This window comes from Leucoraja erinacea, chromosome 13, assembly GCF_028641065.1.
Source record: "Leucoraja erinacea ecotype New England chromosome 13, Leri_hhj_1, whole genome shotgun sequence".
In the NCBI taxonomy this organism is placed as follows: Eukaryota; Metazoa; Chordata; class Chondrichthyes; order Rajiformes; family Rajidae; genus Leucoraja; species Leucoraja erinaceus.
The window spans coordinates 4,848,721-4,871,259 of NC_073389.1; the positions used below are offsets into that span (position 1 = coordinate 4,848,721).

At 41.7% G+C, this 22,539-nt stretch overlaps 1 protein-coding gene and 2 non-coding genes across 6 annotated transcripts; 2 read left to right on the forward strand and 1 right to left on the reverse strand.

The window, feature by feature from the left end:
* The first annotated feature begins 188 nt into the window (after nucleotides 1-188).
* On the forward strand, nucleotides 189-260 carry trnap-cgg (transfer RNA proline (anticodon CGG)). The gene has a single exon. It is a non-coding gene; the product is annotated as a tRNA-Pro (tRNA).
* A 153-nt stretch (nucleotides 261-413) lies between these two features.
* trnap-agg (transfer RNA proline (anticodon AGG)) lies at nucleotides 414-485 on the reverse strand. Its single transcript has one exon. It is a non-coding gene; the product is annotated as a tRNA-Pro (tRNA).
* Nucleotides 486-11,661: 11,176 nt separating this feature from the next.
* Nucleotides 11,662-20,683, forward strand: LOC129702562 (transgelin-3-like). Of its 4 annotated transcripts, none has more exons than XM_055644339.1 (5): nucleotides 11,662-11,683; nucleotides 15,815-16,002; nucleotides 17,044-17,218; nucleotides 18,711-18,813; nucleotides 19,062-20,683. In XM_055644339.1, exons 2-5 carry the CDS (start codon nucleotides 15,823-15,825, stop codon nucleotides 19,201-19,203), a joined length of 600 nt encoding a protein of 199 aa, XP_055500314.1. In that variant the 5' UTR covers nucleotides 11,662-11,683; nucleotides 15,815-15,822; the 3' UTR covers nucleotides 19,204-20,683. The 4 variants fall into 4 exon arrangements, with proteins under 4 accessions (XP_055500314.1, XP_055500311.1, XP_055500313.1 ...); XM_055644336.1 differs by lacking the exon at nucleotides 11,662-11,683 and adding an exon at nucleotides 11,900-12,050; XM_055644338.1 differs by lacking the exon at nucleotides 11,662-11,683 and adding an exon at nucleotides 12,062-12,333.
* The last annotated feature ends 1,856 nt before the right edge of the window (nucleotides 20,684-22,539 follow it).

Consider the following 22,539-nt stretch of genomic DNA (forward strand, 5'->3'; position numbering starts at 1 on the left):
CCGGACCCCGGGGCCGGGATGGGATCGGGCTCCTGCTGCTCCCAGGCTGCCCGCAGGGTGCGGAGGATGAGGTCTGCCGCCCGCAATCGGGCTCCGGTCGGCCTTAGAACAAATAAACAGACGTGGTAGGCGACGGTGTGAGGCGACGCAGCTGGAGAAAGGGCTCGGTGCTGCTTAAGATGGCAGCTGGCTCGTTGGTCTAGGGGTATGATTCTCGCTTCGGGTGCGAGAGGTCCCGGGTTCAAATCCCGGACGAGCCCGATTTTATTTTGGAAGCTATTTTTCAAGACGATTGATATATAATCTTCCTTCCCCACAACCCATCACCGACTCTTTTCTCTGTACTGATCGCTCCTTTTTTTTTGAAAGAGAGAGCATTAAAAAGTTGCCTGGACTCAATCTGAGTGCAAAACGGGCTCGTCCGGGATTTGAACCCGGGACCTCTCGCACCCTAAGCGAGAATCATACCCCTAGACCAACGAGCCGCACGGTGGGAGCGGCGCGGCGTGGCTTAGAGAGCCCGGTCTGTTGCAGCTGCACAGCCGGTAAATGGCAGCACAGTCCCGGCCGGGTCAAGGCAGGAACAGGGAGAGTCACTGAAAGCTGCATGTTGCATGGAAACAGGCCCTACGGCCAAACTTGCCCAAGCCAACTCTTCTAGGTTAATTGCATATTTAAACCTTTCCTATCCATGTGCCTGTACAAATGTATTTTAAATATTGCCTCAACCACCTCCTCTGGCAACCTACCATGCACCCACCTGTGTGAAAAAGTTGTCCCTCAGGATCATAGTACATCTTTTTCCTCTCATCATAAACCTAATTGGTTCTTGACTCTGGACAGAAGACTGTGTATTCACCCTATCCCCCTCAATTTAATACACCTCTATAAGATCAACCCTCAGCCCCCTTCCTGCACTCCATGGGATACAGTCCGAGCCTGCTCAATCTCTCCCTGTAGCTCAGCCCCTCAAGTCTTAGCAACATCCTCGTAAATCTTTGCATCCTTTCCAGCTTCATGGTATTTCTAGTATTGCAAACATTGATCATAGTAATTCTCACTTATTATTGTTTATCACAATGTGCTGCCGGCTCTAAATCATTCACTTTCTTTATAGAACCATAGAAAATAGGTGCAGGAGTAGGCCATTCGGCCCTTCGAGCCTGCACCGCCATTCAATATGATCATGGCTGATCATCCAACTCAGTATCCTGTTCCTGCCTTCTCTCCATACCCGCTGATCCCTTTAGCCACAAGGGCCACATCTAACTCCCTCTTAAATATAGCCAATGAACTGGCCTCAACTACCTTCTGCGGCAGAGAATTCCTCATCTCAGTTATCCTTCCATTTACTCTCTCCAGTTTGCACTTTCACTGGGTTGTGTCTCTATGTGCCTCTCCAGTCAGACTGTGGTTTTATTTGTTTACAAGATGAGCTTCATTGCAATGACAAGCAATGACAAGTATTTACAAATGCACAATTCGCCAAAAAAACAACCTATGACAAGAACGCCAACCACCAAAAAAAATCACACAATCGTAAACCTCAAACTAAATGTCAGATCTGACTGCTAAATGGCAGATCACTCCATTATAATCCTGTTACAGTCAGCTCTCTGTGTCAGACCAAAGGTCCTATAGCGGATCTTTGTGTCAGACCATGCTGGTTACCACTGCATATCACAAGAGACCTGCTCTCTGCTTCTTCCGCTTGGGTAGTTTACAACCCAACAGTATGAACATTGAATTATCCCCCCCTACTAATCTTCCCCACCACAAACTCCAGTGCGCACACATTTTCCCTCACCATCTCCCATCCCCATGTCACAAGGGTCCTGACCCAAAATGTCTGCTGCCCATTCACTCCATGGATGCTGTCTAATCCACCTAGTTTCTCCAGTACTTTGTAATTTTCTCAGAACTCCAGCATCTGCAGTCTCTGGTGTCTCCATCCATCCCTTGAGTCAATACATTAGTTGCAGCAAAGCAATTATATACTCATGTATAAAGACCAAGCCTGTACATCTTACTCCAAATGTGACCTCAGTAAAGTCTTAGACAATCTCAACAAGTCAAGTCAAGTCAAGTTTATTTGTCACATATACATACGAGATGTGCAGTGAAATGAAAGTGGCAATGCTCGCGGACTTTTGTGCAAAAGACAAACAACAAAACAACCAAACAAATTATAAACACAATCATAACGCACATATTCTTTTACATAATAAATAATAGAAGGAAAAAACGTTCTGTAGAGTTAGTCCCTGGTGAGATGGGCGTTTACAGTCCGTATTGCCTCTGGGAAGAAACTCCTTCTCAACCTCTCCGTTCTCACTGCATGGCAACGGAGGCGTTTGCCTGACCGTAGCGGCTGGAACAGTCCGTTGCAGGGGTGGAAGAGGTCTCTCATGATTTTGTTTGCTCTGGAGTTGCACCTCCTGTTGTATAGTTCCTGCAGTGGGGTGAGTGAAGTTCCCATAGTGCGTTCGGCCGAACGCACTACTCTCTGCAGAGCCTTCTTGTCCTTGGCAGAGCAATTCCCAAACCAGATGGTAATGTTCCCGGACAAGATGCTTTCCACCGCCGCTGCGTAGAAGCACTGGAGGATCCTCGGAGACACTCTGAATTTCCTCAATTGCCTGAGGTGGTAAAGGCGCTGCCTTGCCTTACTCACCAGTGCTGAGGCGTGTGATGACCATGTCATATCCTCAGAGATGTGGACTCCCAGATATTTAAAACAGTTCACCCTATCCACAGGATCCCCATTTATACTCAATGGAGTGTACGTCCTCGGATGATGTGCCCTCCTAAAGTCCATGATCAGCTCCTTCGTTTTTTTGATGTTCAAGAGGAGGCTGTTCTCCTGGCACCAGAGTGCTAGATCAGCCACCTCCTCCCGGTAGGCCTTCTCATCATTGTCTGAGATCAGGCCCACCACCACAGTGTCATCAGCAAACTTAACAAGATGACTTCTTTGTGCCCCAGTGCCTGGTGGTATAGACCAACAGACCATTTGTTTTCTAGATTGCTGGCTGTGCCAATGCTTCCTATCAAAATGTATAACTTCACATTTTCCCTCAATATTCTCCATCTGCCATTAACCATTGCAAGCCCATTACACAGCCCATTTCACAACCCATTACAAGCTCTCGTCGATCAGTTCTTCCCCTTGCTTCACTTTATCAGTGTTGAATCTTCGTAATAAAATAGCTGTGGCATGATACTGGTCCCTGTGGTATCGCAAGAATCACAGTCTGTCATGCTGAAAACACCATTGTCTTCATATTAATCCTATCACCAGTCCTACAATAATTAATCACTACGCCACATTAATTAACTACATGAATCACTCACTTCCATTTTGGTTCAGCGACTCTGGGATTCACATGTTGCCAAATGCATCTGCCAGGGTTAGCGAGCCCTTATTTTATCTTACATCCTTTTGTGTGATGCCTTAGCATTTTTAAATTCTAGATGCACCATATCGAATAGTCCTTTATCTGACTGGTAGTTACATCTTCAAAAGACTGTATTAATTTATTAGGTACAATTTTCCATTCATAGAATCAGGCCTTGCGCGGTTAACATGTCTCCAGTGACTGATACCAGCATTTTGTTAATTGGACAAGGTTTAAAGTACTTTGTTTAAAAGTTTGCTTCAAGTTTAAAATGCAACTGCTAATTTCTGATGTGTCAGTTAGCTGGTCAATTATAAATAAATTAATTCTGATTGTAGGCCTTATATTTTAATTACTTTAGTTTACGAGTTTTTGACAATGCATAATATATCTGGTAAATACATCTTATTTAGATACATTTTAAATTTAAAGATTATATCTCATTTATACTCTTGTTGATAGCTTCTGTTTTGGAAACAGGGCAGTGATAACTATTTTTGCCCCATTTTTTATGCTGTAAGCTGCTACTGGAAGCAGCAGATTTACGGCTGTGTGTGTGTGTATTAGTTCTTAGCCGTGAAGCTACTTAGAAACCCCTTTACAGGACATTTTTATGAAGAAGATATGTCACTAGTTTAAGTGTCATCCCATCAATTGCCACAAACAATCTGCTGGAGGAAAGCAGCAAGTCGAGCAGTCTGTGGTGGGGAGAGGAATTGTCACCATTTTGGTTTGTGATCCTGTAGCCGGCTGTCAGTACCAGGCAAGGTGCACTGAAACTGTGACTCGTGTACAGTTCATTTATGTGGCTTTCTATAATATTTGTTGGGTAGTCTTTTACTTTTTAAGAATTTGTGTAAAATGCCCATCTGTACAAAGATAGGTGCCGTTTCAGGTCAGGAACCTAAGAAGGACTCCATGTTCTCCAGAGATGCTGGCTCACCCACTGAGTTACCTCAACACTTTGTGTCTTGTTTCATAAACTAGCACCTATAGTTCCTTGGTTCTACGTTTATCTACACACTACATATTTATGTTGTAAGAGCACCATATCCAACACATAAGATCATAAGTGATAGGAGCAGAATTGGGCCATTCGGCCCCTCAAGTCTATTCCGCCATTCAATCATAGTTTAGTTTAGAGATACAGCACAGAAACAGGCCACGAGGGAACATTTGTTTTACATTTACCAAGCCAATTAACCTACATACCTGTATGTCTTTGGAATGTGGGAGGAAACCGAAGATCTCAGAGAAAACCCACGTAGGTCACGGGGAGAACGTACAAACTCCGTACAGACGGCACCCGTAATCGGGATCGAAACCAGGTCTCCGGCGCTGCATTCGCTGTAGGGCAGCAACTCTACCGCTGCGCCACCGTGACTGCCCAAATGGTTGATCTATTTCTCCCTTCTAACCCCATTCTCCCCATAACCTCTGACACTCTGAACTCCCGCTATAGTTTCTCCTGACTATTGTGATAAGCTCTCATGAGCTATGTCAGAGGGCATTGTGCCTACAGACCAGGGTGGGTGTGTGATGCTGAAGGAAACCAGACACACACGGTTACAGACAGAAACACAGTGTACACAGTGGGCACACAACTCGTTCAAGCAGGAAATGCTTGCTGCCTTTTTTGATTCATTCTTATAGGTTAGTGAGATATAAGGAAATAAATATCTTTCTACATAAATCTTAATGTTTATATTTCTATTGACAATAATTGAGTGTTTATGTTATAACAATAACTATAAACAGTTTTAAATACCAAGGTGCGATGGGACCCAAAATAAACTGCAGAAATAAATTAAATCATAATCTGAATCTTTATCTTCAAATACTTTTATAATTTGCATTGAAATATGATATACCTTGTAATAATGTGACAAAATGGGAACTCTCCCCTGTCATATCATTATTTAATTTATTAAACTGAACCTGGTTTGCCGAGTTTCCTCAGAATAGGGTTCCTCACATTTCTCTGGGCTGTTCCCTGGCAAAGTGGGTGTGGTAAATAGGTCACATTTTATATTTAGCTTGCCCTCATTATATCTATCCATAGGAGAAAACTGGTGAAAATCTGTTAGAATTGGAACAAACAGTAACCATCCATTTTCCCCATTGATAATTTGATTTTACTACCAAATGCAAAAACACTAAAAGGTGGCATTTAAAAGTAAGTAACACTTATCATTTATATTTTTAATTGTTATTGTAAACCAAATGCATTTGGTTTCATCCATTAGAACCTTTTACTGTGGCAGGAGCATTTATACATAGAACCTAGAAAATAATTAAACAATTTGAAGTAACATGTTTTGATTAGCCTGTATGTGCACCCCCACCCCTCCTTTTCCCCCCTCTCCTCCCTGTGCCCCACCTCAATCCAAACCCATTTCCCCCTTCCACCCATATTCCTTCCTCTGGCTTCACACATTGTCCTTTCATCTCTGGCTTTTGCCCGACCATATGCCATTCAACCCCCACCCCCAAATGTATCCACCTATCAAGACTATATATAATTCTAGCCATTAACCCTACACTCTTATATTCCATAGCTTGGCAAATAAAGGAAAATATTTGTTTATTGCGTTAAAGGTTTTTTTGCGTACACTACCATCTTTAAGGATCGTGGATATATATATGTCAACTCAATATCCCGCCATTTATTGAATCTTCTGATGCACTGTGATGTATTACTGTCACATTTCTTTGCCTAAATTCCACTTGTCGTGCAAGGAAATGAGAAGACCTAGACCTAGCAATTGAATGATTGGTGCTTTATTTCCATGTGAGGAGAATACAGGGGATGTATTTGGAGTAGATAAGGTGTGACAAGCTGTACTGGTGATGGAGTGAGTTAGTGCTGGTGCTGCCAGCAGAGGTGCAGCTTTGTTCCAGAGAGTGCTTCAAACTCCCAGAGAGTCGTTGCTGCTGCTCCATCTCACTACTACCACCGGGATGATGGTAGGAAGGTACAGGAGCCTGATAATCATGACCTCCATCTTCCAGAACCACTTCTTCCTAGCAACCATTAGTTCTTGAACACTGTACAACACTAACTTCAGCAACTGTAATCTTCTACGGACTGTGTCTTTAGTTCCACTATGGATTTTGTTTTTTGCACTATTATTGTTAACTACTATTATTATTATTATCACTGAAAGCTTTGTGCCTTAATGCGAGGAGCATTCAAAATAAGGTGGATGAATTGAATGCGCAGTTAGTAGTTAAGGGATATGATATAGTTGGAAGTATGGAGACATGGCTCCAGGGTGACCAAGGCTGGGAGCTAAACATGCAGGGGTATTCAATATTCAGGAAGGATAGACAGAAAGCAAGGGGAGGTGGGGTGGCATTGCTGGTTAAAGAGGAGATTAATGCAATAGCAAGGAGAGACATTCGCTTGGATGCTGTAGAATCAGTATGGGTAGAACAGCGAAATAGCCAAGGGCAGAAAACGCTTGTTAGAGTTATATACAGACCATCAAACAGTTGTAGGGAGGTTAGGTATAGCATCAAGCAGGAAATTAGGGAAGTGTGTAGCAAAGGTACAGCGGTTATCATGGGTGACTTTAATCTACATATAGATTGGGCCAACCAAATTGCTATCAATGCTGAGGAGGAGGATTTCCTGGAATGTATACGGGATGGGTTTTTAAACCAATATGTAGAGGAATTGACTAGAGGGTAGGTCATCCTAGACTGGGTATTGTGTAATGAGGAATAATTAGTTAGTAATCTTGTTGTGCAAGGCCCCTTGGGCAACAGTGACCATAATATGGTGCAATTCTGCATTAGGATGGAGAGTGCCACGGTTAATTCAGAGACTAGGGTCCTGAACTGGAATAAAGGAGACTTTGAAGGTATGAGACGGGAATTGGCTAGGATAGATCGGCAAATTATACTTAAAAGGTTGACAGTGGAGATGCAATGGCAAAGATTTAAAGACCGCATGGATGAACTCCAGAAATTGTTCATCCCTGTCTGGAGAAAAAATAAAACAGGAAAGGCGGCTCAACTGTGGCTGAAGAGGGAAGTCAAGGATAGTGTTAAATCCAAGGAAGAGGCATATAAATTGGCCAGAAGAAGCAGCAAACCAGAGGACTGGGAGAAATTTAGAACTCAACAGAGGAGGAAAGGGTTTAATTAAGACGGGGGAAAAGAGCATGAAAGAAAGCGTGTGGGAATATAAAAACTGACTGTAAACGTTTCTTTAGGTATGTAAAGAGGAACAGATTAGTGAAGACAAATGTAGGTCCCTTACAGTCAGAGACAGGTGGGAAACAAGGAAATGGCAGAACAGTTAAACGAGTACTTTGGTTCTGTCTTCATTAAGGAAGACACAACCAATCTCCCGGAAATACTAGGGGACCGAGGATCTAATGGGAGGGAGGAGCTGAAGGGAATCCACATTAGTCAGAAAATGGTGTTAGGTAAACTGTTGGGACTGAAGGCAAATAAACCCCCAGGGCCTGATGGTCTGCATCCCAGAGTACTCAAGGAGGTGGCCCTAGAAATCGTGGATGCATTGGTGATCATTTTCCAATGTTCTCTCGACTCTGGATCAGTTCCTGTGGACTGGAGGGTAGCCAATGTAACTCTACTTCTTAAGAAAGAAGGGAGAGAGAAAACGGGGAATTATATACCAGTTAGCCTTACATCGGTAGTGGGGAAGATGCTGGAATCTATTTATTAAAGATGTTATAAGCATTTGGAAAGCAGTGACGGGATCGATCAAAGTCAGCATGGATTTATGAAGGGGAAATCATGCTTGACTAATCTTTTGGAATTTTTTGAGGTTGTAACAAGTAGAATGGATAAGGGAGAGCCAGTGGATGTGGTGTATCTGGACTTTCAAAAAGCCTTTGACAAGGTCCCATACAAGAGATTAGTGTGCAAATTTAGAGCACATGATATTGGGGGTAGGGTATTGACATGGATAGAGATCTGGTTGGCAGACAGGAAGCAAAGAGTAGGAATTAATGGGTCCTTTTCAGAATGGCAGGAAGGGACTAGTGAGGTGCTGCAAGGCTCAGTGCTGGGACCCCAGTTGTTTACATTGTATATTAATGATTTAGACGTGGGAATTAAATGTAACATTTCTAAGTTTGCGGATGACACAAAGCTGGGTGGCAGTGTGAGCTGCGAGGAGGATGCTATGAGGCTGCAGGGTGACTTGGAAAGGTTGGGTGAGTGGGCAGAAGCATGGCAGATGCAGTATAATGTGAATAAATGTGAGCTTATCCACTTTGGTGGCAAGAACAGGAAGGCAGATTATTATCCGAATGGTCAAATTAGGAGAAGGGGAGGGGTGGGAGATTGCAACCTTCACATGGTCCGCGTTGTTTCGACGAATGCAATCAACCTGGTGTGCACAATCAAATAAGATCAAATAGAACAAGCTGTCCTACAACTTTAGGCTGTGCATGCCATACGCAAGAAGAAGGAGAAGGGGAGGTGCAATGAGACCTGGGTGTGCTTGTACATCAGTCACTGAAAGTAAGCATGCAGGTACAGCAGGCAGTGAAGAAAGCTAACCGCATGTTGGCCTTCATTGCGAGAGGATGAGAGTTCAGGAGCAAGGAGGTCCTACTCTGCAATTGTACTGAGCCCTGGTGAGACTGCACCTGGAGTATTGTGTGCAATTTTGGTCTCCTAATTTCTAGAAGGACATTATTGCTATTGAGGGAGTGCAGCATAGATTTACCAGGTTGATTCCCGGGATGGCGGACATATGATGAAAGAATGGGTCGACTGGGCTTGTATTCACTGGAATTTAGAAGGATGAGAGGGTATCTTATCGAAACATATAAAATTCTTAGAGGATTGGACAGGGTAGATGCAGGAAAAATGTTCCCGACGTTGGGGGAGTCCAGAACCAGGGGTCACAGTTTAAGAATAAGGGGTTGGCCATTTAGGACTGAGATGAGGAAAAACGTTTTTACCCACAGAAGGCAGTGGAGGCCAATTCACTGGATGGTTTCAAGAGCGAGTTAGATTTAGCTCTTAGGGCTAAGGGAATCAAGGGATATGGGGAAAAAGCCAGAACGGGGTACTAATTTTGGATGATCAGCCATGATCATATTGAATGGCGGTGCTGGCTCGAAGGGCCAAATGGCCTACTCCTGCACCTATTTTCTATGTTTCTATGTATTATTGATTATTGTTACATTTCTATGTGTTAATGGTCCTGTAAGGCTGCAGCAAGTAAGATAGACACAACATTTCTGGAGTAACTCAGTGGGACAGGCCGCATCTCTGGAGAGAAGGAATGGGTGATGTTTCGGGTTGAGACCCTTCTTCAGACTGAGAGTCAGGTGAGAGGGAGGCATAGAGATATGGAAGGGTAAGGTGTGAAAACAGATCAAAGCAGACAATGATAACCAAATGTAGAATGGTTTGGTGTTAGCCCAGGGGAAGGTGGCATACAATCAGTAAAAAATATTCAAGAGGACAGTGAAACTAGTAGGAGAACTAGGAGGGGGGGGGGGGGGGGGGGGGGGGTGAGGGACAAAGAGAGAGGGGAAAGCAAGGGTTACTTGAAGTTAGAGAAATCAAAAATCATACCACTGGGCTGTAAGCTACCCAAGCGAAATATGAGGTGATGTTCCTCCAATTTGGGTTGTGCCTCACTCTGACTGTAGAGGAGGCCTAGGACAGAAAGGACAACGTTCTTCTTCTATATAGTGTTTTTTGGCGGTTGGCAAACAACTTTTTTGGTGCATTACCGCCACCAACTGGCATGGAGTGTGGATCAAACAACACCATTACATATTCTAATAACCTATATCCTTCCGAACAAATTGGTTACCCTAAGAAAAAGCATCAGGATTTGATAGCACTTATTTGAACTCCCTTGCAAAATATCTACCAAATCAAATTGTACTCCTTCTTTTCTGAACTGCTCACTCATCCGTTCTCTCTCCTCCTCATACCTCTCACAATGTACAATGACATGCTCTATCGTTTCCTCTTGCCCACAGTATTCACATCTGCCTGTATTATGCTTGCCCATTACAAAAAGTGTACTGTTCAGACCAGTGTGTCCAAATCTAATTCTTGAAATCACTGTCTCCTCTTCTCTGTTCTTTCCTGCACATCTCATCTCTCCCACTTTCCTCTGGACTCTGTAGAACCACCGTCCTTTCCGCTCTTCCTCCCATTGCTTTTGCCATCTTTCCTTCAGTCTTTGCTTAATAATGTCTTTAATTTCAGTTTTACCTATGTTAATACTTAAATCAATCTTACTTCTTTTTGTTACCTCTTTTGCTACCTTATCTGCCATTTCGTTTCCTCTAATGCCAATGTGTGCTGGTACCCATAAAAATATGACTGTAAGCCCCATCATTTGAATTCTGAATAGTGTTTGTTGTATTTCTATCAAAATGTCTGGTCTATTGTCTGAATGACTGTGCTGTAAACTCTTTATTGCTAAACTTGAATCTGAACAAATAACTGTCCTTAAAGGCCTAGTATCCTCGACCCACTGTACTGCTAACAATATTGCAATCATTTCCTGTGTATACTGAGACCTCATTATTGATCCTCTTCCCTACTTTGATGTGAAATTCTGGTACTATAAATGCTACTCCTACTTTATCTACAGAATCTTTTGATGCATCTGTATACATTTGGACAAAACTGTAGTATCTGTCAATGTATTCCTGTATGATGACTGAATTATACATATGCTGTTTATCCTTGTTTTTCTGTTCTAATATTGTAAAGTCTACTATTGCATCTGGAAGTATCGAAGGTGGAATTGAAGGTATTGGAACCGTTGGAACCACATTTAATTGGGCTATGCTAATTTGTATTGCTCTCTGGGTCGAAAGGACAACGTGGGAACGGGAGGGGGAGTTAAAGTGTTTAGCGACCGGGAGATCAGATAGGCCCAGGCGTAAGTGAGAATTTGATTATCGCCTTGTGGGTACATGTGACAAATTAAACACACTTAACTCCACAGATGCCGACTGACCCACTAAGTTTCTTCAGCACTTGGTTTAATGCTGAGTGGAAATTGGCAAGGAACAGGAAGCAAAGTGGTAAGGAATTAGTACTTTTCAGATCAGAGAGAAATATCGAGTGACATCGCCAGGGGACCTGGACATTTTCTAACGGACATTAACGACCCCGACTTGGGGAAGCTGGTTTCTGGTACATTGGCAATTTGCATTGCTGAAGGTCAGATTGACGCAGTTAATGCCCTGGGCGTCGTGTTTGAAATATTAATTCACTGCACTGTCATCTGGAAACAGAGAGAAACGCGTATGGTGCTTTGGGTGAATAATCTGTCTTTCTTTAATAGATATTTCAAACAAAAAAAGTGTGTTGATTATTTTGTTGCTTTACTTGATTCCTACGCATTCTGATAAGGGAAAACGTGGGGTTTAGTGATGGAGAGGATTGAGTCACGGTGCCACTGGTCTGCAGGGAAAGTTCCCTGGTCACGGTCTGGATCTGTATCACATCGGCAGTACCAGAGGCAGCAGCAGCAGCAGCCGGGGTGTGGCTAGCGAGAGCATCAGCGGTACCCGGGGGTCCCGCACAGCCGCTCCTCCCTGCCTCCCTCCCCGCGGCCCACCCCCACCCGTGCAGTCTGTCCGGGGTCTGCACTGCCTCTGCCTCTCCTGCGCTCCACACTCTCAGGTCGGTCTGACACGGGGTGCATTGAGCATGGGGGAAACGGAATGCTACCGTCAACCACGCCGGGTTACTGCTCTCCAATAGCTGCCTACATCAGGAAATGCAGTGATTTTGCTGTTGTTTTTGGCCAGCTAGGCAATTGATACGGTCAAGTCATCTGCAATCCCTTGTGTCTAGGGAACGGCACAGTTTGGGCGGTGTGTGAGTTTGATGTTTTCAGTTTCGCAATCACTAACCGCATGTTATCTTCAGATGGTCGATTGATGCGAAGCCATCTCACTTTCCGGTGTGTTTTAATCTTGTATATCCAGACTGTGTTGGTGTTCCCTTCTAATCACTAATGAAATTGGATTGTCAGTGTTTGCTCTAACTCTCGTGTTAGTGTTTTATTTAAAGCGGCTGTTACTCTAGAGAACTTTTGACCGTATTTGTGGAACTTTTGTAATATCTTGTGCTAATATATATCGGGGTATTAAGGGAGTGTGTACAAAGACTCCCCCTGAGCACTATGTTGTGGAGTGGCTCGCTGTAACGGGTGGCCAGATGGCAGGAGATTGCTTCCTCTGGTGAGGTGGGGGAGGTGAGCTGAGGTTCCTGCCGCCTAATCAATATTCTCCCACTATCTTGTGCTTGTTGCAAATGGCCAAGAAAACACCGGGAAGTAACGAAGAATTAAAAATATTTAGAACAGCAATTGTATCACAGTCTAAACTGACGCGAGTGCTTACAATTTAAAAAATGTATTATTACATATAGAGTATTCCATACTGGACTCTATCTTCGGTTAAACCAGCATCTGTAGTACCTTTCCATACTGGAGACGGGTTATCATCGAAGAAGCAATTCTCTACATTGAATTCCTTCAAGTTGTAGGAAATAAACTGCACTTGTTTTTAAGCAGAGTCTGATGCTAATTTGACTGTGGATTTCCGGTCATGTTTGTTCCATTTTAATTAAAATTCACATTATGTATTAACTTTCAAAGTGGGAAATACAAATGCTCAAATAATTAATAATTGAAGAGAAAAACCGATTCTTGATTAGTACGGGTGTCAAAGGCTATGGGGAGAAGGTAGGAGAATGTGGTTGAGAGGCAAAGATAGATCATTCATGATTAAATAGCAGAGTAGACTGATGAGCCAAATGGCCTAATTCTGCTCTTATGACTTATGAATGTATGGGGAAAATGTGTTTAATGAACCTGACATTTGTTCAAACAAACAAATAATAAACCGATCAAAACACAAGGTGCTGGAGGAACTCGGTGGGTCAGGCAGCATCTGTGGAGGGAACGGACAGGTGACGTTTCGGGTGGGGACCCTTCATCGGATACTGTGGGGGTTTTTTTTGCCTCCCAGCCGTAAATTGACCTTGGGCAGAATTTTGATTGGGTGACACAAGTGGTTGGATATCTGTAACTTGCTTTGGATTTACAAAGACTGAGGTCGAGCCAATCCTAAACGGGGTCTGCAGTGTCAGTACAGCTGGGCTCATTGGCCATCCCTACAACATCCTGGGGTAGACAGCAAGAGAACAAAGGGGTGGCAGAGGGTAATAACTGGGAAATGGGACTAACAGGACGGCTGCCTTCTATGTCAAAATAAAACCATCAACGGAAACTATGTTCAACTACTGTGCCGAACCATTTTATCTTCAGTTTCCTTCAAATATTCAGATTAACCTTTCACTGACGTTATTGTAGTAGTCATTAGAAATGGAGAGGGGGGGGGATGCTGGAAATATGAACTGTGGTGAGATGCAGTGTTAACGTCACTACTGCTCTGGCCCAAGTCTCTCCAGCACTATTTGTGTCAGATCTTTATTAAATTATTTTAATTCCCATTGCTTGCCGTTCTGGAAATGAACGGTGCAAGCTGTTGGTGACTTCAGTGAATATAGAACATTTGGCAGCTTGTACTGAATGGCCAGCCCTTGGAGGAAAAATATTGATTGGACATGTCATTGCCTTTGTTCAAAGGAAGTCTGATTAATTAGTTGGATTCCAATTCTCCAGTGAATCAATGATGGGTTTTGAATGATTAAAAATGGCGATGAGGGCAGCAGGGGTCTCAGCAGCTGACAACCTGTGAATGTCGTTCCCAAGTGTAACATTCAGAAGGTGAATTATTTCTTCTGGCTAGATTGGTTTCTGGAATTAGAGCTGAACAGACATCCTGGTTGAATAGACGTCCTGACCCCCTCGTGCCACTGCTCAGATTGGCCTGTTCTTGTTCCACTGCTCTTTGCTCTTCCAGTTGCGCTGTGTTCTGTTCAATAACAATTGATCTGCACTTATTTGCTGGTGTTCCAAATTATTTGGTGACACTCAGCAAATTTTGTTCTGCTTGTTTTTTTAGCCTTGCAGGAAGCAATTTTTAAACCTGCAATGGTTTAGAAGAGTTTTGTGTTCTAACGTCCAAGAAATAATTTCAATTTTAGGAAATCCAATAGATATGCTTGGATTAATGAATCTGCTGTTACTTTATTGCTTGTATTATGTTTTGGGGTTTTGATTGTATTTAATGTGGGATTACATTTGCTGCACATCTCCTATTTCACTGTAGTATTCTTAAGGCAATGCAGCGGAAGGGATTTTGAACTCTCCACTTGACACTGAAAGGGTTACTTTAGTTGTTGATATTGAGATTTGCTCTGGGTATGGTGGTGCATCTTCTGCAGTATGCCTAGTTTCTATACCTACTTCCTTCCCAGTTTATCTGCAGCTCACTGGACTGGTTGGCTGTGGTCCAAACCAACATCCAATGATTTGTGTTTCTGCTGACCAGACCCATTCTGAACCAAGTTTCTCTCTTTGCTGGCTAATGTGTGATTTCGCTCATTCAGCAAACTCCTGACTTGGTATTCTTGTACCTCACTGTCCAGTTATTGCAGCTGATCTGTGACAAGAACCAGCCTTAAGACAAGGTTGCAACTATTTCCCTCTGAGTGGTTATGAATATTCCTGCTGACTGGACAGCTCCATGGGCAGTTTTTTAAACTTGATTTGGTCCTTAATATCATTACATGAAGGCTGGTGTGAAGTGTGTGCTGCTGCTTGATTCTTAGTGGGAGGCGTTGCTCTTATTTTGTCCAAAAGTGCCTGGATGATTTTTTTTTTTTTAGGGAGATTGCTTGATATTAAGTTGTAAAATATTGTTAATGTTTAGGATCTTTCAAAGAATGTGTTTGAGTTTATTACTGTTGTGTGTATCAAGGTACAATGTAAAGGTTTGTTTTACGTTATCAAAACAGATCTGATATACCACAATTACAATCAAGTCAAACCTGGGTACGATAGATAAAAGGGGAAGATTCAGAGTGCAGAATATAGTTCTGCAGAACATTGTAACACATTAATTGCATAGACAAAGTCCAATGTCCTCAATAAAAAGTATAGATTCCTAGTCAGACTACCACTTAACAGACTTGTTTTGTATTAATTAACAATTATAGATAGTATGATCGGATTGCCTTTTTGAATTAATGCTGTTTGACTGCAGTTATCTATAATATGAGTGAATTAAAGTACCATCCCACTGCTGTGCTCATGCACTGTTTCCCTAACACCTGCAGTGCACTATATAATATGTTGAGTCAAGGTGTTTAATTGCCATGTGTACTGGCAACGAAACAATGACATTCTTGTTTGTTAATGGAAAGGTAAATATCCAATTATCAATAATAGTAGGTAACCATAACAGTGCAAAAACTAGGCAACCATAATTCATTAACGTTTCTGGATATGAAATGAATGCTTGTCTTTCCAGCTTTCGAGATGGCCAATAGAGGACCCAGCTACGGTCTGACTAGAGAGGTTGAACAGAAAATAGAGCAGAAATATGATCCAAACTTGGAAGACCGTTTAGTGGATTGGATCATTGCACAATGTGGTGGGAATATAAATCGTCCGGATCCTGGGAAAACCCACTTCCAGAAGTGGCTGCTTAGCGGTGTGGTGAGTATACGTCACATCTCTGCTAATCTTCACAATCGGTGGGGACTGGTCAGGAATTAAGTCTTGATGTGGTTTAGTGAAAATCTGAACCATGACTAGATCTTGCTTCAATCAGATTTTGGGAAGTGGGGCCCAACAATTACTGGAGTTTGAAATGGCCAAACTATCTGCCATGCTCTTTTAATACTACACCAAATGTGTAACTACTATGAACACGGGACCTTCCGCCCACAATGTCTGTGCCAATCTTGATGCCAAGTTAAGCTTATGTTTGCATGTGATCCATAATTCCTTCATTCCCTGCCTATCCATATTCCCAGCTAACAGACTCTTAAATGTAATTATCATATCTACCTCCATCGCCACCTCTGGCAGAACATTCCAGGCACCCACTACCTTCTGTAAAAACAAAAACTTGCCCCGTGTACTTCTAAACCTTCTCCTCTGACCTTGACGTTTCCACTCTGAGGAAAAAGGTTTTGACTGTCTACCCTATCTATGCCTAAAAGGTCTTCCTTACCTTATGACTTTACTCTCATTTGATGTACATGGAGAGATTCTAATACAAATGGACACTTCCTCCATTTTGTAGCTTGGAAATGCAAAAGGTTTTGAAAGTGCAGCTGTTAAAGGCTCAGAATAGACTGTAGGGATGGTTCTACAAAAGACCTGAGATTAGATCACTTGCATTACAATGCATTTTGCCATGGCTTGTTATATGAAATGTAAAATTGAGGATAGGACCATTATATTAAATATTTGTATTAGCTGACTATTAAAGGAAAGTCTTTACAGAAGTGTGAATTCTTATTTGGGGTTCAAAAGAAAGGTTATTTTTTCACATTTTGGATTGTAATGGTATTTTCTGTGATTCAGGAAGTTTTATTTTGCACAGGCATTGAATTTACTCCATTTGGATAATGAGCAGAAACTTTAATGTTACAGAGGATAATTTTAATTGATGGGATATGTCACTAATTAAATGCATTTTACACAAAGGCATGTTGGAGTAGGTTTGCATTAAGTGTGTTTGCCTTTCAGTTATTGTGTAGGCTTATGAATGGACTTTATCCAAAAGGCCAGGAGCCAATTAAAAGAATCCAGGAATCCAAGATGGCCTTCAAACAGATGGAGCTAATTTCCCAGTTCCTGCAAGCTGCTGAAGACTACGGTGTTGCAAAAATGGATATCTTCCAGACTGTTGACTTGTGGGAAGGTAGAGACTGCTTCTCCTTGCTTTTAGCAATGTTTACAATGTTGGCAGATAACTTTTGGCGTGGTGGGTGGAGACATGGGAAGGATGCTGAGCCTGCCTAGCTAGACTTGAACATGTACTTCACAGAAGATAATCAAGATGACCTTCCACCCAAGGTACACAAAATTGCTGGAGAAACTTAGCAGGTGCAGCAGCATCTATGGAGCGAAGGAAATGGGCGACGTTTCGGGCCGAAACCCTTCTTCAGACTGACCTTCCACCCAGTCTCTTTGTAGCAGGGAAATTTTGGATGAAATTTCTTGCATACCCAGAGGATAACAAATAATATTTGAGTTGTACATGGCCTGCATTTCCCCACTCTAAAGAGCATCTCTGGAGCAAGAAATTGTTAATGTTTCATGATGAGTAGCTTGTTTGGATCATTGACCAAACTCAACTTTTTACTTCCAAATATGCTTCCTCAATAAAATACCCTTTTGAACCTTTGATTTATTGTCTATTTCTAAGTACTTGCAGAGACAAATCTGGGAAACAATAGTTTGCTCTTGGTGAATAGATTTTGTAAATATAGGACGGTATCATCAACACTTTTTCTTCCCCCCCCCCCCCCCAATATCTTCGGTAATGTAAGTTCACTATGCAAGAATCTTTTTATTTGCATTTGTTCCTCTATAGAAATGGTTGCTAGTGCTTGAGAGTAGGAAGCAGGGACTGGTTTTGAATTGTGCTCGTCGTTTCTTAGTATGTTCAAGTTGATTTGCGCCTGCAAATATCTACAGCCACAAGAGTGAAGTTGCCGTGATCTTGAGCAAAAACACAGTGCTGGAGGATCTCAGCAGACTGGGCAGCATCTGTAGGGCGAACTCAGACTTGAGAAGAGTCCCAAACTGAAACGTGGTTTGTCCATTTCCTATGTTGATGCAGCCTGACCCACTGAATTCCTCCGGCACTTGCCTTCAAAAAATCTGCAAAATGCTTTGTGTTAATGAGAAGTTAAATGACTTTCCGACATGGAAAATCATCTTGCATTTGACCACAATGAAATGCACATGCATGGAATAAATTTTGTCCATTCTAATTCTGAAAGGTGAGTTTTTTTTGAGAAATGTATTCAGAATTTTAGGAATGGGATGCTTGTCATAAAATCATTAAAGTTGTAGGTTCCTCATAATTTATAATGCAAGTTGTAATTTGCTTTTTTTTAAATGTAGCTAATCATTCAAATAATGATTGATTATTGATTAAACGACAACCAATCATTGATCGGTAAAATCCTGATATGGGTTTCGTATGCAGAAAATTGTGGAGACAATTTATTTTCCGTGGATAATCTTTGCATTTCTTCTTAACTTGAAATGAAATTAAATCGCTGATCAGTACTGTACTCTCTGACACGAACTTCCACTAATCTAGCGATATTTGTTGTTATCTTGCCACCTTGTGACGCAGCTTCAATTCCCTGGGCTTTCAGTAAATGCTTTTCTCCTTGTAGGAAAGGATTTGGCTGCAGTGCAAAGAACTCTAATGGCCTTGGGTAGTGTCGCAATTACCAAAGATGATGGGCATTATCAAGGAGATCCCAACTGGTTCCATAAGTAAGATTTTTTTTTAAATATCTATTTAAACACAAACATACATACTGTAAGGTACCTTAAAACAATTACTGCCTAGTTAAATCAATTGCTGTCTTGCAATACTGTGGAATATTTAGTGTTTAAAAACCTACATCTTCATGCCAATATATTAATTAATAAATATCATAAAGCAACTTTCTGTACTGGCACAGAGATGCATTTTCCCTCCATATTCACGCCCTACACTAATCTGTTCTTCCACCCAACAGGAAAGCCCAGGGCACCAGGCGCGAGTTTTCAGCAGAACAGCTTCGAAAGGGGCAAAGTGTCATTGGTCTGCAGATGGGGAGTAACAAGGGTGCCTCTCAGTCTGGTATGACTGGCTATGGCATGCATCGACAGATTATGTAGCACGCTGCCCTTCAGCAAGAAGCAGCAAACAAATGGACTGGGCACTCCAACCGTAAAGCACCATATTCTCAATCGCTGCTCACTTTCACTTGCAGTTTACGGATTTGTATTGCAAATAGTGGCAATGCTGCACAACCATGTTAACAATTTAAAGTTTTAATATTTGCAAAATTTCAGTTGCCGGCCTTCTCTTTTCCATCATCTGAACAACTGACAATTTCAGGCATTTTGTATTCCAGAAGAGTCGGGAATGAGGATTTTTGGGACCCTCACTTAATGCCGCGTGCCATTTCCTGCCAGCAGAATTTTCTGGAATTTGTAATATTCCCAAATTTCAAGTGATTATTGTATTAGTAGAATGTGATTTAATTTGTCACAATACTAGATTACAAAGGAACATTGCGGCTTTTGTGTAGATTATATTTTTGACCTTTGTGTCCATAGGATAGTAGTCGAGACTTTGCAGAGTGATCATGGAGAGGGGTATGGGATTAGTCAAGCTGAGGTTACTGAACATAATGGGGTCATTTGTAGTGCTCCCTTGCCAGAGTTTTGATTCACAAAATTGGGTTTGGTGTTGAAATTACCTTGTTTGTCAATGGCCAATACTATACCAACGGGTTTGATTCCATCCCATTTGAAATGGTTGGCATGTACCACCTTGCACACACAGATTTAGTCCTCTTCCCTGCTAATGTTGACACATTTCTCTGCACAGAAGAACACATTAAATATTGCAATTATTTCTAATACTGTTCTGCATTTATACACTTAAGATAAAGTGGTGATCTTAAAACATTTTTGGTAAGGTGGATGTGAATGATTAAATTGGAGGCTACTCCACAATTCAAAATGCAAAGATACAAAATTCTCCAGAAAGCTTTGTTCTGAAATATTTATTCATTAATTAATTGATTAATTACCCTGATAGGAGAATCTTTACTTTGTGGAAAGAAATCTGTTAAGGCAAAAAAAAAAATCATTGGATCTTGTGGAATATTTGGAATCAGTTTGGACTTTATTCCAACATTAGTTGCTTCATTTAGGTCTGGCGCTGTTAAATCTGCTAAATGACTGAAGGGTGGTACTGGTATGAATTTAAAGTGGACAAGCATAATTTTCAAATTGCTAATTAAGACTCTGGTTAGATGTGATATTAATCTGATTGTTTCACATTTTCAATATTGATTTAAAAGGGACACTTTTAAACATTGTACATGTAATGCTTGATGTGCCCAAGAGTTGTTTTATGAATAGTCTTGAAAAAGTTGTGATGAACACATTGTGTTGTACAGCCCCCTGCCACTCATTATTCCCTACTGCCTCAAACACAAGTTTACAAAGTCTGAACTGTTATCAGGATAATTTGGTGTAACATTAATCTTTGGACTTTTAATTTACGTAATTCTAATTCTCATCTGTTCTTGAAAACCTCCATTTATGGTTCAGCAAAATGTTAATATTAAAGGTTTCAATGAAATCTCTTGTGTCTACTGTTTTAACTTGAGGTTTGAAACAGTATTTATTTTATAGTATTTGGAACACGAAGTTCACAAGACTTTCAATTTTGACTTGTTCTATTTGGCATAATTAACAGTCGACGAGAAATCTGTGCCAAATGGGATTCTGATCTGTAAAGCTGGCTCGTAGAGTGGAGAATTTGCAATGCTGATTGCCTCATTTGAAGTCTGATAGTTTAGTGCCTGTTGCCTCCAACTCTGCATTAATAAAAAAACTGGGCATTCAGAACATGTTCTTCCTTGGTTTTGGTTGTCTGCAACACCTCCTGTTAGAATTTAATAGCTTTTGCATACTCTTTTTACCCAGTTTTACCCTAGTCCAATCACCCTGTTAATTGATCCACTTGACTGCTTTACACACAGCAGATTCCGTGGCAACAGTGGCCTCTCTAATATTCTCTCTTGTCCCATCCTTCCTTCAGCTGCCCTCATGCCAATTCATCATGATTAAATCTGCTGAGTTTCTAGCATTTAGTTTTGTGTTTCTGGTGTTTGGCAAGTTTGTTCTTCACTTTATCATTGAATCTGCTTCATGTAATGCTCACCGCGTCCTCAGCACTTACTTAGGATTTCGAGCTTTTCCTTGCCACTCTGTGGATTTTATTTCGGGCCATAGCAATTTTTCTCTATCTATGGTCTATAGTCTCAATTTTCTTGCCCATCAAATCCTCGGCCTCTGTTCCTCGGAGAACACCCCCAATTTGTCTATCTTTTAAATCTAGAATGAGGCCTGTCCTCTTTCCCCAGGAAATGTGCCTGGGACTGACAATACTTGCATCTAGATAGACACAAAAGCTGTAGTAATTCGGCGGGACAGGTAGCAGCTCTGGAGAGAAGGAATGGGTAACGTTTTGGGTCGACACCCGTCTTCAGACTGGTCTTGTGGCTAACTTGGTGTTGTATGAAAGTTGTGCATGAATTTCTTGATCTTTGTTCAGATTTAAAACGTGGGATACCATGTGCTTTAATTCCCTTTCACAATCTTATTCTATCGTTTTTAACAAACATATACCCACCTCTTTTCCAGCTTTCTCCCCATACTCCAATCATAGGATCATAAGACATGAGAGCAGAATTAGGTCATGTGGCCCATCAAATCTGCTGTGCCATTTGATAATGGCTGATCTACAGTGTTTTCCCCTCCCAGCCCCATTGGCCTTCTCCCTGTAATCTCTGACACCCAATCAGTCTGAAGAAGGGTTCTGACCCAAAACATCACCTGTCCGTTCCCTCCACAAATGCTGCCTGAACAACTGAGTTCCTCCAGCACTTTTTGCTGTCTGCATTTGGTATTGTTATACACAGTAATGAATTTCCAATTAATACAAATAGTCAACTTTCAAATTTAATGCATTTTCATGTGGGGGTTGGGCAAAGCCTGGTATGTTAGAGATGTGATTGTAAGATTGGTATAATAAGTGACAAAGGCTGGAGGTGAAATGGAGACAAAAGGACTATGAGTGTGAGTGTTGCAGCACAACAGAATGTGCAATGTTATTTTGGATGTCAGAAGTTATGAGTGAGTGTTGCAGCACAACAGAATGTGCAAAACATAGTATGACAAATGAGAGAGAGAAAAAAAAAGCTCAGTGTGCATATACACACATACAACATACCCGTGTGTGTGTGCCGAACAGTGCAATAATAATAATAGTCTATTGTTCAGAGCCTATATGAGGTTGTAGTGTTTAATAGCCTGATGGCTGTAGGGAAGAAGTTGTACCTGGACGTTAGAGTTTTCAGTCTCCTGTACCTTCTTCCCGATGGCAGCAGTGAAATGAGTGTATGGCCAGGATGATGTGGTGGGTCTCTGATG

Excerpts from the sequence above, each read along its gene's own strand:
- LOC129702562 (XM_055644339.1), top strand. The coding sequence starts at position 15,823 with ATGGCCAATAGAGGACCCAGCTACGGTCTGACTAGAGAGGTTGAACAG. Across the intron at positions 16,003-17,043 it reads AGTGGCTGCTTAGCGGTGTG|TTATTGTGTAGGCTTATGAA; the intron begins GTGAGTATACGT and ends TTTGCCTTTCAG. Across the intron at positions 17,219-18,710 it reads GACTGTTGACTTGTGGGAAG|GAAAGGATTTGGCTGCAGTG; the intron begins GTAGAGACTGCT and ends TTCTCCTTGTAG.